Source organism: Salvelinus sp. IW2-2015, unplaced genomic scaffold (genome assembly GCF_002910315.2).
Source record: "Salvelinus sp. IW2-2015 unplaced genomic scaffold, ASM291031v2 Un_scaffold1837, whole genome shotgun sequence".
Taxonomy (NCBI): Eukaryota; Metazoa; Chordata; class Actinopteri; order Salmoniformes; family Salmonidae; genus Salvelinus; species Salvelinus sp. IW2-2015.
This window is the reverse complement of record NW_019943207.1, coordinates 27,591-43,712: the sequence shown is the minus strand read 5'-3', so window position 1 is coordinate 43,712 and position 16,122 is coordinate 27,591. Positions and strand designations below refer to the sequence as shown.

Genomic DNA, 16,122 nt, shown 5'->3' with positions numbered 1-16,122 from the left:
CAACATGTCACTGTGTGTCCAAACCAACCAACAACATGTCACTGTCGTCCAACCAACCAACATCCTGTCACAGTGGTCCAACCAACCAGCATCATGTCACTGTGTCCAACCAACCATCATCCTGTCACTGTTGTCCAACTAACATCCTGTCACTGTGGTCCAACCAACATCCTGTCACTGTTGGCCAACCAACAACCTGTCACTGTGGTCTAACCAACCAACATCCTGTCACTGTGGTCCAACCAACATCCTGTCACTGTGTTCCAACCAACCAGCATCCTGTCACTATGTTCCCAACCAACAGCATCTTGACACTGTGGTCCAACCAACCAACAAACCTGCCACTGTGGTCCAACCAACATCCTGTCACTGTGGTCCAACCAACCAACAACCTGCCACTGTGGTCCAACCAACCAGCATCCTGTCACTGTGGTCCAACCAACCAACAACCTGTCACTGTGGTCCAACCAACCAACACCTGTCACTGGTCCAACCAACCAAAACCTGTCACTGTGGTCCAACCAACCAATCCTGTCACTGTGTCCAACCAACCAACAACCTGTCACTGTGTCCAACCAGGCATCCTGTCACTGTGTCCAACTAAACAACAACTTGCCACTGTGGTCCAACCAACCAGCATCTGTCACTGTGGTCCAACCAACAGCCTGTCACGTGGTCCAACCAACCAGCATCCTGTCACTGTGGTCCAACCAACAGCCTGTCACTGTGGTCCAACCAACCGCCTGTCACTGTGGTCCAACCAATCAGCATCATGTCACTGTGGTCAAACAACCAACAGCCTGCCTCTGTGGGTCCAACCAACATCCTGTCACTGTGGTCCAACCAACCGCCTTTCACTGTGTCCAACCAATCAGCATCATGTCACTGTGGTCCAACCAACCAACAGCCTGCCTCTGTGGTCCAACCAACATCCTGTCACTGTGGTCCAAACCAACAAACCTGTCACTGTGGTCCACCAACCAACACATGTCACTGTGGTCCAACCAACCAACATACTGTCACTGTGGTCCAACCAACCAGCATCATGTCACTGTTGTCCAACCAACCAGCATCCTTTCACTGTGGTCCAACCAACATCCTGTCACTGTGGTCCAACCAACCAGCATCATGTACTGTGGTCTAACCAACAGCCTGTCACTGTGTTCCAAACCAACCAACATCCTGTCACTGTGGTCCAACCAACCAACAACTTGCCACTGTGGTCAACCAAACCAGGGAGGAGCGGAACGGAGGAGAGGAGTGGAACGGAGGAGAGGAGTGGAACGGATTAGAGGAGTGGAACGGAGGAGTGGAGCGGAACGGAGGAGAGGAGCAGAACGGAGGAGAGGAGATTCTTCTAAAGCCACGGGGCTGAGGAAGGAGGAAGACAGAGAGGTCAGGGAAGTGAGGGAGGGTGAAGAAAGATGGATGGATGGAGCGCGGGATGGAAGATGTGTGTCTTGTAGGACGAGGCAGAGCACTTTGCGGGAGAGAGCTACTCTTGTTATGTCATTTATTACATTCTTACTCCTGGATTTATTTCGTAACAAGCTGCAATTTTATTTGTTTGTTTATGCCTCCCAGTTATCTTCTGACAAAAGAGTAATCTCTCTCCAAATGATAGGGTTCAGAAAATTGTACAGTCTCTTTTTCACCAAGACATTTAAACACAATAGAAGACCTGTGAGAGAGCGAGAGAGATTTGGGAGGGAGAGGGAGAGAGATATGCTTGGGAGGGAGAGGGAGAGAGAGAGAGGCTTGGGAGAGAGAGATTTCACTTTTGTTTATTATCTATTTCACTTGCTTTCCTATGCCTATAAAGCCCATTGAATTGAGAGAGATAATAAAAGGGCAACCAATGAAGAACGAACACCATTGTAAATGCAACCCATATTTATGTTTATTTATTTTTTCTTTGTAATTTAACTATGGGCACATAATATGACATGTCTTTATTCTTTTGGAACTTCTGTGAGTGTAATGTTAATTGTTAATTAGTATTGTCTATTGCTTTGGCAATGTTAACATATGTTTCCCATGCTAATAAAGCCCTTAAATTGAATTTAAATAGAGAGAGAGCGAGAGAGAGAGAGAGAGCGAGAGGGAGAGAGAGAGACACAAAGAGAGAGAGAGAGAAGACACAAAAGAGAAGAGAGACAAAGAGAGATGGAGAGCAAGATACTAAGAGAGAGAGAGAGAGACCAGAAGAGAGAGACGACGAGAGAGAGAGAAGCAGAGCAGAAAGAGAGAGACAGAGAGAGAGAAGAAGAGGTCCAGACAGACAGAGAGAGAGCGACAGAGAGAGAGAGAGAGACAGAGAGAGAGAGGACAGAGAGAGAGACAGAGAGAGAGAGAGAGAGAGAGAGGGAGAGAGAAGAGAAGAGAAGAGAGAGAGAGAGAGAGAGAGAGGAGAGAGAGAGAGAGAGAGAGAGAGAGAGAGAGAGAGAGAGAGAGAGAGAGAGAGAGAGAGAGAGAGAGAGAGAGGCTTTGGAGGGTGAAGTGAAGAGACAAACAAAGATGTGGCATACACGCAAGCCATGCACACACAAACACACACAGGAACACACACACACAATACTTTTCATTTGTGTCCAATGAGCACCTTACATGTCAAAGTGACGTAGAGGCAGAAGGTAGAACCAGAAAGGGTACTGAGTAGTACACATACTGTAGATATACTGCAGGAGACCAGACACTATCGTTCTTCTTTGCATTGTTATTATGGACCATTGGGTCCTCTCCTTCCATTTTCTCTTTCTATACTAAAGCTCAGGTCACGAAATCTATCCCATTTCAGGGATATTTTTTTTTTTGTTCATTAACAAAACAATGTTGTCCTCTGGTTTTTATCACAACACCCATACCCATTAATTATGTTCTAAACATTGTACAGGTTGATCTGGGCCTGGTCTGGCTACCCTGCTGCTGGATGGAGATTGGGTCTGGAAAAGCGGGACAGGGACCAGCCTCTACCTTATCTCCCCCCACCAGACAGCAGTGATTTAGACTGAGCTGCACACACTGTCCCCCCAGTCCCAGATGACCTGGCTTGTCCGTGCTATTTGTTTTCTGTGTTAATAAAGTGCTCAGATAAGACCCGGCCTTTATCTCGCTACAAGCTCTTCTAACAACGCTCTCTAGCTCTCCTCTCCACATTAAATGAACAAGATATGCAAATGGTTTCTTCCACTGTTCATTTAGAGGGAGGCCTGGGAAATAATTAAGCAGGAGCTCACAGAGACAGCATACCGTGTGTGAGTATGTGTGTCTTTTTTGTGTATGTGCGTGTGTGTGTGTGKGGGGGGGGTTCTGCTGACCCTGAGAGGAGAAGGGATGGAGAGGGGGAATTGGAGTGAAATGGGAGATATGAGAAAGAGATCGAGAGGAGAGAGAGAGAGAGAGAGAGAGGAAGAGACCAGAGTTAAAGAGAGAGAGGAAGAGAGAGAGAGAGAGAGAGCGAGATGAAGACTGAGCAGTAATGAGAGAGAGAAATAGAGAGAGAGGGTAAGAGAGACCAGAGAGTAAGATAGAGAGGAATGGATGGAGAGAGAGACCAGTTAAAGAGAGAGAGGGAAAGAGACCAGAGTTAGAGAGAGGGAGAGATTTAGAGAGAGAGAGGGAAAGAGAGACCAGAGTCCAAGAGAGAGGGAGGGATGGAGAGAGAGAGAGTGAGGAAGAGAGACCAGAGTTAAAGAGAGAGGGAGGTATGGAGAGATAGAGAGAGAGAAAGAGAGAGAGGAAGAGAGACCAGAGTTAAAGAGAGGTATCTTTGTTTGTCCATCATGCTCTGATAAGAGTCGAATAATAAGGCCATTGCGCCCTACTCCATTAACTTTGTCTGCTGTGTGGTAGACAGGCTTTCAGCACTAGCTGTTCCCTCCAATAGAGTAGTGTACTACCCTGCTACAGTACCCTCTGGGCTTGACAGCACCATTGTAATGGTATTACTTCCATGGCCCAGACTCTGGAGAAGAMAGAGGGTCTGATTTCTGAGGCTGCATGTACTCCATATAATACGAAGTCTGCGACAGCATCCCAAAGGACACCCTGTTCCCCTTATAGTGCACTACTTTTGACCAGGGCTCAAAGTACTACATACTATATTGGAGAAGTAAGAGTGTCATTTGGGACGCACAGAGCCTCTGATAATTGGGCTAAGGACAGTCTAATGGGTCGTTAAGTAGGCAGAATGGGACATTTTAATGAGATTACACGAGGGAGCGGTGTACAGGCACAAGTGGTGCAATTATCCCCACCCTGCTTTTCTCAATGGTGGTTCCCTCCATCCCATCCAATATGTTCTCCTTCCTCCCCCTGTCTCTTTCTTTCTCTCTGTTTGTCTCTCGCTCTCAATGGTGGTCTCCCTCCATTCCTTTACCCTTTTAGCCTGTTGTCTTTCTCTATCTCCCAATTTTCATTTTCAATTTAAGGGGCTTTACTGGCATGGGAAAAACATATTTACAGTTGAAGTTTACATACACTTAGATTGGAGTCATTAAAACTCGTTTTTCAACCACTCCACAAATTTCTTGTTAACAAACTATAGTTTGGCATGACACAAGTCATTTTTCCAACAATTGTTTACAGACAGATTATTTCACTTATAATTCACTGCATTACAATTCCAGTGGGTCAGAAGTGTACATACCCTAATTTGACTGTTCCTTTAAACAGCTTGGAAAATTCCAGAAAATTATGTCATGGCTTTAGAAGCTTCTGATAGGCTATTTGACATAATTTTTGTCAAAATGGAGGTGTACCTGTAGATGCATTTTAAGGACTACCATCAAACTTAGTGCCTCATTGCTTGACATCATGGGAAAATCCAAATTAATCAGCCAAGACCTCATAAAAGAAATTGCAGACCTCCACAAGCCTGGATCATCCTTGGGAGCAATTTCCAAACACCTGAAGGCTCCACGTTCACCTTTACCGCTGAGGAAGAGACGCGTTCTGTCTCCTAGAGATGAACGTACTTTGGTGCGAAAAGTGGAAATCAATCCCAGAACAACAGCAAAGGACCTTGTGAAGATGCTGGAGAAAACAGGTACAAAAGTATCTAGATCCACAGTAAAACGAGTCCTATGTCGACATAACCTGAATAGCCGCTCAGCAAAGAAGAAGCCACTGCTCCAAAACCGCCATAAAAAAGCCAGACTACGGTTTGCAACTATACATGGCGACAAATATCGTACTTTTTGGAGAAATGTCCTCTGGTCTGATGAAACAAAAATAGAACTGTTTGGCCATAATGACCATCGTTATGTTTGAAGGAAAAAGAGGGATGCTTGCAAGCCGAAGAACACCATCCCATCCTTGAAGCACGGGGGTGGCAGCATCATATAGTGGGGGTGCTTTGCTGAGGGCTTAACTGAAAAAGTGTGTGTGAGCAAGGAGGCCTGCAAACCTGACTCAGTTCCATCAGCTCTGTCAGGAGGAATGGGCCAAAATTCACCCAAAATATTGTGGGAAGCTTGTGGAAGGCTACCCAAAACGTTTGACCCAAGTTAAAAAAAAATTAAAGGCAATGCTACCGAATACTAATTGACTGTATGTAAACTTCTGACCCACTGGGAATGTGATGAAAGAAATAAAAGCTGAAATAAATAATTATATTATTATTCTGACATTTCAATTTCTTAAAATAAAGTGGTGATCCTAACTGACCTAAGACAGAGAATTTTTACTAAGATTAAATGTTAGAAATTGTGTAAATGTATTTGGCTACGGGGTATGTAAACTTCTGTCTTCAAATGTACATTGCCAAAGCAAGTGAACTAGATAATAAACAAAAGTGAAATAAACAAAAACTTTTACAGTAAACATTACACTACAAAAGTTCCAAAAGAATAAAGACATTTCAAATGTTATAGTATGTGCAAATAGTTAAAGTACAAAAGGGAAAATAAATAAATATAAATATGGATTGTATTTACAATGATGTTTGTTCTTCACTGGTTGCCCTTTTCTTGTGGCAACAGGTCACACATTTTGCTGCTGTGATGGCACACTGTGGTATTTCACCCAATAGACATGGGAGTTTATCAAAATTCAATTTGTTTTCAAATTCTTTGTGGATCTGTGTAATCTGATGGAAATATGTGTCTCTAATATGGTCAAACATTTGTCAGGAGGTCAGGACGTGTGGCTCAGTTTCCACCTCATTTAGTGGGCAGTGTTCACATAGCCTGTCTTCTCTTGAGAGCCATGTCTGCCAATGGCAGCCTTTCTCAATAGCAAGGCTATGCTCATTGAGTCTGTACATATTCAAATATTTCCTTAAGTTTGGGTCAGTCACAGTGGTCAGGTATTCTGCCACTGTGTACTCTCTGTTTAGGGCCAAATAGCATTCTAGCTTGCTCTGTTTTTTTGTTAATTCTTTCCAATGTGTCAAGTAATTATTTGTGTTGTTTTTTCATGATTTGGTTGGGACTAATTGTGTTGCTGTCCTGGTGCTCTGTGGGGTATGTTTGTGTTTGTGAACAGAGCCCCAGGACCAGCTTGCTTAGGGGACTCTTCTCCAGGTTCATCTCTCTGTAGGGGATGGCTTTGTTATGGAAGGTTTGGGAATCACTTCATTTTAGGTGGTTGTAGAATTGAACGTCTTTTTCCTGGATTTAGAAAGTCAGCGGATATTGGCCTAATTCTGCTCTGCATGCATTATTTTTGTCGAAATCTGTATGCAGAGTCCCAATTTGGAGATTGTCCCATTTTGTGAATTATTGGTTGGTGAACGGACCCCAGACCTCACAACCATAAAGGGCAATGGGTTCTATTACTGGTGAAGGTATTTTTATTTTAGCCAGATCCTAATTGGTATGTCGAATTTAATGTTCCTTTTGATGGCATAAAAGGCCCTTCTTGCCTTATCTCTCAGATCGTTCACAGCTTTGTGGAAGTTACCTGTTGCGCTGATGTTTAGGGCAAGGTATGTATAGTTTTTGTGTGCTCTAAGGTTAGGTGTCTAGATGGAATTTGTATTTGTAGTCCTGGCAACTGGATATTTTTTGGAACACCATTTGTTTTGCCTTATTGAGATTTACTGTCAAGGCCCAGGTCTGACAGAATCTGTGCAGAAGATCTAGGTGCTGCTGTAGGCCCCCCTTTGGTTGGGGACAGAAGCACCAGCTCATCAGCAAACAGTAGAGATTTGACTTAAGATTCTAGTAGGGCGAGGCCGGGTGCTGCAAACTGTTCTAGTGCCCTCGCCATTTCGTTGATATACGTATATGTTGAAGAGGGTGGGGCTTAAGCTGCATCCTTGTCTCAACCCATTGCGCTCTCTCTCTCTCTCTTTCTCTCTCTCTCTTTCTCTCTCTCTCTTTCTCTCTCTCTCTCTCTTTCTCTCTCTCTCTATTTCTCTCTCTCTCTCCCCATCTTTCTCTATCCTTCTCTTTTGAAGGAGTCATGTGCAAGTGTTGAATTAGGAACAAAAAATATTTCACCATTGAGGTGCCAGGACAGAGAAGAGCTTGGCCTGGGCTGAGCAGAATCTGCCCTCCTGTACGGGTAGTGCCCGGGTTGGGTGTGTAGGGTTTGAGCATAGCCTGGTAGGGAGGTGTAGGTAGGGAGGGGCAGTTCCTCTTGCTGCTATGTAGCTAAGCACCATGGTCTTGTAGTGGATGCGAGCTTCGACTGGAATCCAGTGGAGTGCCACTATATAGGGAATAGGGAATCGCACTCCTATATAGGGAATAAGGTACCATTTTGGACACAACCAGACCGACCAAGGTATTAATGAAGGCTCATTAAACCATATAGGAATAATATAGATTATGAATGGGGCAGAGGGCTGGGGGGAAAGGGAAGGGGATGCTGTATAGTACAGAGCAACAGAGAGAGAGGTGGGCTTGGATAAATCCTGTTCTGTTCAGATAATCCTCACGCAGAGCACCATTTATATAGGAAGTTGTCCTATTTGTGTATAGCTAAATTCATTCATATTTGATAGGTAGTTAACTTGCAGTTAACACTTGAATCTGGTAAGAAATGGAACTAATATATGTTCATCAGAATCAAATGAGACATTTTTTTATTTTTTTATTTCACCTTCATTTAACCAGGTAGGCTAGTTGAGAACAAATTCTCATTTACAACTGCGACCTGGCCAAGATAAAGCAAAGCAGTGGGATACAAACAACAACACAGAGTTATTTGCTCTGGTTTGAGTCGCGCTGTGCAGACTGGCGAGAGTTGTCCGGGCTAAAGGTAGCTGATGACCGCTAGCAGGGGCTAGCTGACCACTAGCTAGTAGCTAGTTAGCTGGCTAGCCTCTGTTGGGGGCTTCCAGTTCAGAGGATTGATCTGCAGGGCTCGTGTGGTAAACCATGCCAATTGGAAAAATAGGTATAGTGGCCAAAGAATTTGCGCGATGGGCCTCTTAAGCTAACAGTCCGATGTGCTCTAGACAGCTAGCGGGCCGCGGCTAGCAGGCTAGTGGGTGGGCATACAGGGGACGTCACGACGGAGCAGTCAGTTGAAAAACCCCCTCGGGGTTTCCCCCCTCATATCTCCAAACAACTATAAGTGGATATGAATGTGTGTCTGTTGATTAGATCTTGTTTGGAAATTCAAAATTACCTACACTGCATATCCATGTTTGATGTTATTTTGTATAATGATTTCCTTTCATAGAATTACAATGAGGGACACCAGTAGGACTGTCTTGGCTCTGTTGATGTATACTACTATATAACTATAACATGTTTTTACTCTGCTTGATGTGAAATACAAGAATATGTACAAGTTCTTCTTATTCTTCTTATCTCTCCCACTGCTCTTCCCTCCCTCATTTATTTGGTTGTTTCATTCTGGTGGTTTATCAGTCGTTCTTTGAGACACAGAGTCAATCAAGTTTTGACTAAGTGGCACAAAATCTAATTCATCTCTCGTGATTTATTTTTTATTTTATTGCGCTGACTTTTAAAAACTTTAGTCTGAAGTTGTCCTCATTTCAGGACATTATACTGAACTTCATGTCAAGTCAAAATGAAGAGAGAAAATAAACAGGTCTGTCGTAGGAGTTTTGGAAATGGGGAAATTTCAATAATGTTTGTGTGTGCTTAATACGTGTCTAGTCTGTGTGAATGAGTTCTATAAAAAGACCAACCAAAGCTTCTGAATAAGATGTGTCTGCATTCACCATGCACTTACATGTAATTGACCTAAAGAAACTATTTCAATTGGAAACAAGCTGTAGCTACACTTATCTTTAATCAATTCCAAATAGTAACTGTTTTACATGTTATTCAATTGCATGTTTGATAATGAAGGCCATTCCAATATAGTAGCTAAGAAATAAAACAGAAAATTATATCTGAAAGTGAATGTTTAGCTGACTAGTATTTTAATTAGAATTCACTGATATGAAGTCTTAACGATTGTGTCCTTACTTACATAATAACAATGACATAATTGCCTTCTAGATGTTTTTGTTATACCACTGAAACAAATGGTGACAAATTAATTAAAGTAAAATAATATATTTTATTTAACAAATGATTGGCTTCAATCCTATTGCAGATTTAGACAGACAATGAATTCTGACCCAAAGACATTCAGGAGGAGTTGTTGACATGTATTTTGTTGTTTTTTCTTGATTCTTTGTTTTGTCTTGATCTCCTCCATTGAGCCGGTGAGTTTAATCTGCCGTTGAGAAATATCCTTGGTTAATTACTCCTCCCCTCACACCAAATGAAAACATGCAGATCTGAATTCATTAGAGAGCTAACCAACCTTCAACTAAATTAATCTACTTCCTTTTAGACGTCACTCTGTGCAACAAGTTATCTACTCTTTTGTATTTTTTTTGTATTTTTTTGCCCCAAAATGTCTGTCTCAAGATGCAATAAAAAGCTATCTTTATCTTTTCAAGTATCCAAAATATTTAGTGTATTGATGTGTGTTGTGTGTGTATGTGTGTGTGTGTTTTGTGTGTATGTGTGTGTGTGTGTGTGTGTGTGTGTGTGTGTGTGTGTGTGTGTGTGTGTGTGTGTGTGTGTGTGTGTGTGTGTGTTTCTGTCTGTCGATGTTTTTCTGCCCGTCTGTGTGTCAGTGAGTCTCTCTCCTGCACAGCTAAGATCCTATAGCAACCATAGATCCTATAGCAACCACATATCCTATAAAAACTATACAGCCATCAGTCTATTAACCCTGCGGTGAATGCTTTGTTCCTCCATGTTTGTTGCACGTCACAAGAMATTCATTTCCCCCGTCTGCCTGAGGCGAAGAGTGACGAGCGAATCTGTCCCCAGCCATAAAAMCYCTCTTTAGTGTKGGTGAAKGCACTGGGCCGCCTGAAAAGGTCAACACACATTAGAGAAGGAGGAGAGGAGAGCGGACAGGTTGAAATCATCTCTGGTTTGTCCTCATGCCAAGATGGTTGAGTTAAACTCAGGCGATCCTGATCCTATGAGCTAGGCCGCTCCCCTATGCACCAGGATCCTCACATACCAGGCAGGCTCCACCCATATGAGCAAGGCCCCTTTCGCAATTTCTCCCCTTGTTTTAGGCCCCTCTCCTATAAACTAGTCCCCTCCTCCAAAGGGTCTTTTCCTGAGAACTGTCATGACAGAGAGTGGGCAATATGTTCATTTTCTATCTTATACATCTTATACCATAAGAATACAGTGAAACTGTTTGCTGTTGCAGACAAACATAGATTATCATTGAGTCTACCTACATAATATTTGTCCAGAGGATAGACATTAATATTTACAGAAAGTGACATCACAGGAAGTGACATGCCAGTTCCAATATTCCAACCGTTATGTCAATTAATGGGATTTTAAGACCATACTGTATTCTCTGTATTAATTGTAATTTGTTTAGAGTAGACAATTTTGCAAAACAATCTCCAAAGAAACTGGCATACTTGCAGCAACAGAGATATGGCATTGCCAGCCCTTTTAATTCTGGCATGTGCGGCCATCTGTGGTGCTGTTTTAATTCCGGCATATTTTGACGTATGTTAGCTGTCAGTCAAACTGCGCACAAGTTAAACTGAAACTAACCTTGATGGTTGAAATTAGGATTTCATTCCGAAATTTTGGCATTAGTGTTAAGTTGATTAATTCAGAGATTTAGGCATTAGGGTTAAGATTAGGCATTGATTCCGAGTGGTTAAGGTTTGCGATAAGGTTAAAATGGAAAAACAAACATTTCAAAACAAAACTAGCACTGGGATTGAACCCACAATCCTCTGAGCTGTAGCTCGCGGTTTAAACTAGATGCTAATAGATGCTCGCGTTACCACTAGTGGACAGTAGGACATTTTCATGGAAATAAAATGCCACCCCATGCCTTAATTTCACCATTTAAAATATGGCTAAATACTTCATAATCCACTAGAATTTGGCAATTTCAATTTGCTGTCTTGACTTACTTCAGTGAAAGCTATGGGTGTTCCTGGGTAACAGAACACGTTCACTTCCTGGTTAGAGTAGCCTATATGTGGGAACATGACAAATGCTGTCACATATAACAAGACATTAAATCATTCATCTGACTTGGATCCTCTGTAGCCTTTGTCAAAGCCTTTTAGTAGTTCAAATGTTGTGAATTCAAGACACACAAGTCATCATTCTACTGACATGTTGACATTTCAAAGGTTACTGTATAAAAAACGGACAGTATTATTATGAGAAAGAAGCACAGTATATATATGACACACCAACCAAAAACATGTCATACACCATTTATAAATAGCCCAACATTTTTTAAACCTTCTCCTGACAACAGTTAGGATACCCTTTTTGGTCATTTCAAGTACAGGTACATTCAAAGTGTGGTAGAGAGCACTGTGAGCAGAGGATGCTGGGAAGGTAATAAGGCGTGGGTGTCTTACCTGTGGGATAGCGCTCTATGACAGGTAGGTCATCCACCTGTAGTGTGGCGTTACCGCCACTCCGCGTAAACTTCACTATATGGTACTTTCCATCATTTACAAACTTTGCTGTTTCCTCGATATTTATGTCGTCCGTTCCAACATTAAATATAACTGCAATGTTTCCTTTTTCCTGTTGACACAAAAAAGAAAGAGAAAATAAGGTTTTATAGATGAGAAGGAAATGTTTCTTGATGAGAAGGACGTTTATCTTGATGAGAAGGAAGTGTGTCTTGCTGAGAAGGAAGTGTGTCTTGATGAGAAGGAAGTGTGTCTTGATGAGAAGGAAGTGTCTTGTATATTCCAAAGCAGATGTTTGGTTGCTTTATAAAGAACAGCAAAGTGTAAGAGTCAATGTGTTTATGTAGTGATGAAGAAGATGATGATGGTAATGATGATGATGATGACGATGACGATGATGATGCTGATGATGATGATGCTGGTGATGGTGATGATGTTGGTGATGATGGAGATGATGATGGTGGTGATGATGGTGATGATAATGATGATGATGATTATGATGATGGTGGTGAGGATGATGATGATGACCACATCCACACGTTGCCACTGAACTGTAGATACCCTCTGATTATGTTTACACAATGAAAGGAAATAGTGAGCTAATCAAATCGGAGACATTACAAGGAAGTAATACTCAGTATAATGCTGTCTGAATCGATTTCCTTGTCACTATACATATAGTTATCAATTCTAATCAAGTGTTACAACAACGTCCACAATCAATATTTATTTCTGTTTAGCCACTGATATCTGGATTTAACAAAATAATAAAAACATGAGTAGGCTACATATTGGTTCGGTAATGCAAATAAATCAGGGGGCTGAGCAATGTTTTTTACTGATTGCCTTTGTTAAAAGACTACCTTGTGTGTTCTCTTAATAAACCAACTCAGTTATTTACTGACGCTTTTCTCCTTATTATTTTTATATCAGCATGGCTATTGTGACTTCCGGGTAATGAGAGAGACCATCTGTATATTGCTGTGTGCCCCAAAGCACAGTTTAAAACTTAACCTACTCATCAGTTTAACAATTGGTGATTTAGAGTCCAATCAGAAGGTAGGAATATAAACTTGTCAGAATGTATATGGCATTCAGATCTGATTGATACGGATTGGTTCAGTGTTTTGCATCAAACAAGAATAAACTAAATGGAATCAACTAATACCAAAAATATGTTCAATACTGTGTGTCTGTTCCGTGCCTTGTCATTGTCACACCATCTCCGCCCCCGACACAGGTCAGGCATGTGTTGTAATGAGCTCTAGTCATATTATTGAAGGTTCTTAGCTCCCAGTCATGTACACAGGAGTGCTTTATGTGGTGTGTTGGCTCAGGCAAGCTTCTCTTCTCTTCTACTCTCTCTCTCTCTCAATTTAAGGGCTTTATTGGCAATGGAAACATATGCTAACATTGCCAAAGCAAGTGAAGTAGATAATACACAAAGTGAAATAAACAATACTAATTAACAGTAAACATTACACTCACAAAAGTTCCCAAAAAATAAAGACATTTTAAATGCCATATTATGTGCAATTAGTTAAAGTACAAAAGGTGAAATAAATACACTGGCTTGCAAAAGTATTCACCCTTGGCATTTTTCCTATTTTGTTGCCTCACAAACTGGAATTAAAATGGGTTTTTGGGGGGTTTTTATCATTTGATTTACACAACATGCCTACCACTTTGAAGATGCCAAATATTCGTTTTTTGTGACAGAACAAGAAATAAGACAAAAAAAAMCTGAAAACTTGAGCGTGCATAACTATTCACCCCCCCCAAAGTTAATACTTTGTAGAGCCACTTTTGAAGCAATTACAGCTCCATTTCTTTTGGGGTTTGTCTCTATTAGCTTGGCACATCTAGGCACTGGGATTTTTGCCCATTATTCAAGGCAAAACTGCTCCAGCTCCTTCAAGTTGGATGGGTTACGTTGGTGTACAGCAATCTTTAAGTCATACCACATATTCTCAATTGGATTGAGGTCTGGGCTTTGACTAGGCCATTCCAAGAAGATTAAATGTTTCCCCTTAAACAGCTCCAGTGTTGCTTTAGCAGTATGCTTAGGGTCATTGTCCTGCTGGAAGGTGAACCTCCATCCCAGTCTCAAATCTCTGGAAGATAAAAACAGGTTTCCCTCAAGAATTTCCCTGTATTTAGCTCCATCTATCATTCCTTAAATTCTGACCAGTTTCCCAGTCCCTGCGATGAAAAACATCCCCACAGCATGATGCTGCCACCACCATGCTTCACTGTGGGGATGGTGTTCTCGGAGTGATGAGAGGTGTTGGGTTTGCGCGAGAAATAGCGTTTTCCTTGATGGCCAAAAAGCTACATTTTAGTCTCATCTGACCAGAGTACCTTCTTCCATATGTTTGGGGAGTCTCCCACATGCCTTTTGGCGAACACGAAATTAGTTTGCTTATTTGTTTCTTTAAGCCATGGCTTTTTTTCTGGCCACTCTTCCGTAAAGCCCAGCTCTGTGGAGTGTACGACTTAAAGTGGTCCTATGGACAGATACTCCAATCTCCCGCTGTGGAGCTGCCTCTCTGATTAATGCCCTCCTTGCCTGGTCCGTGCGTTTTGGTGGGTGGCCCTCTCTTAGCAGGTTTGTTGTGGTGCCAAATGATTTCCATTTTTTAATAATGGATTTAATGGTGCTCCGTGGATGTTCAAAGTTTCAGATATTTTTCATAATCCAACCCTGATCTGTACTTCCCCACAACTTTATCCCTGATCTGTTCGCAGAGCTCCTTGGTCTTCATAGTGCCGTTTGCTTGGTGGTGCCCATTGCTTAGTGATATTGCAGACTTTGGGGCCTTTCAGAACAACTGTATATATACTGAGATCATGTGATAGATCATGTGACACTTAGATTGCACACAGGTGGTCATTATTTAACTAATTATGTGACTTCTGAAGGTAATTGGTTGCACCAGATCTTATTTAGGGGCTTCATAGCAGAGGGGGTGAATACATATGCACGCACCACTTCTCTGTTTTAATTTTGTAGAATTTCTTCATTTCACTTCACCATTACATGAAATCCAAATAGAAATATATTTAAATTAAAGGTTGTAATGAAACAAAATTTGAAAAATGCCAAGGGGGTGAACACTTTTGAAAGGCACTGTAAACATAAAAATGGGTTGTATTTGTTCTTGTTTGTTCTTCACTGGTTGCCCTTTTCTTGTGGCAACAGGTCACAAATCGTGCTGCTGTGATGGCACACTGTGGTTTTTCACCCACTAGATATGGGAGTTAATCAAAATTGGGATTGTTTTCTAAATCTTTGTGGATCTGTGTAATCTGAGGGAAATATGTGTCTCTAATATGTTCATACATTTCCTCCACTCTCTCTCTATTTCTCAATCGGCCTCTCTCTTTCTGAGCTGCTTTGAAGGGAGCAGCTGGTTGGAGGCTCAACCCTACAGCAGCACACTGCATGAGATTATTGAGGATTATCAGTCAGCATAACCTCTCTCTCTCTCTCTCTCTCTCTCTCTCTCTCTCTCTCTCTCTCTCTTCTCTCTCTCTCTCTCGTCTCTCTCTTCTCTCTCTCTCTCTCTCTCTTCTCTCTCTCCTCTCTCTCTCTCTCTCTCTTCTTCTCTCTCTTTCTCTCTCTCTCTCTCCTCTCTTCTCCTCTCTCTCTTCTCTCTCTCTCTTTCTCCTCTCTCTCTCTCTCTCTCTCTCCTCTTCTCTCTCTCTCTCTCTCTCTTCTCTCTCTCTCTCTCTCTCTCTCTCTCCCTCCCTCCCTTTTTCTCCTCTGCCCAATCACTCTAACACTGAGTAAGCAGTGAGCACATCCACAAGCCAAAAGCTACTTCTAGCTTCCCCAATTAGAAAACACTTGTAGTGTGTCACACCAGATTACGGAAACTAGGACGTTCCCTGTTTTATAATGTCATTTTCAAAGGAAGCGGGCGAAAACTGTTTGTTTTTATCTTCCCAGAGATTGAGACTGGGGAGATTTCTTGTGAGACTGGGCGCGAGAGAGAGGAGAACATGAATGGGAGTTTTCTAACACCCACTAGATTTCCCTGAAGTATCAACAGACAAAAATCTGACTAAAGGACTATACACCGCTATATATAAAGCCGACCAACACTTGGAGTCATCGAGTAGTTAAAGAGTTCACTTACCTCACTCCCGGAAAACACTTTAATCTTTCTTGGAAATGCCTAGTCAAAAGCCCCGCACAGACCCCTCCAATCCCC

The 16,122-nt window shown here is 42.1% G+C and overlaps 1 protein-coding gene across 1 annotated transcript in view; it reads right to left on the bottom strand.

The window, feature by feature from the left end:
* Positions 1-16,122, bottom strand: part of LOC112072152 (neurexin-1a-beta-like) — a 58,625-nt gene that overhangs the window by 35,476 nt on the left and 7,027 nt on the right. The window contains exon 3 of the mRNA XM_070439675.1: positions 11,846-12,017. Coding sequence (XP_070295776.1) covers positions 11,846-12,017 — 172 coding nt within the window. The remainder of the gene's footprint in view (positions 1-11,845; positions 12,018-16,122) is intronic.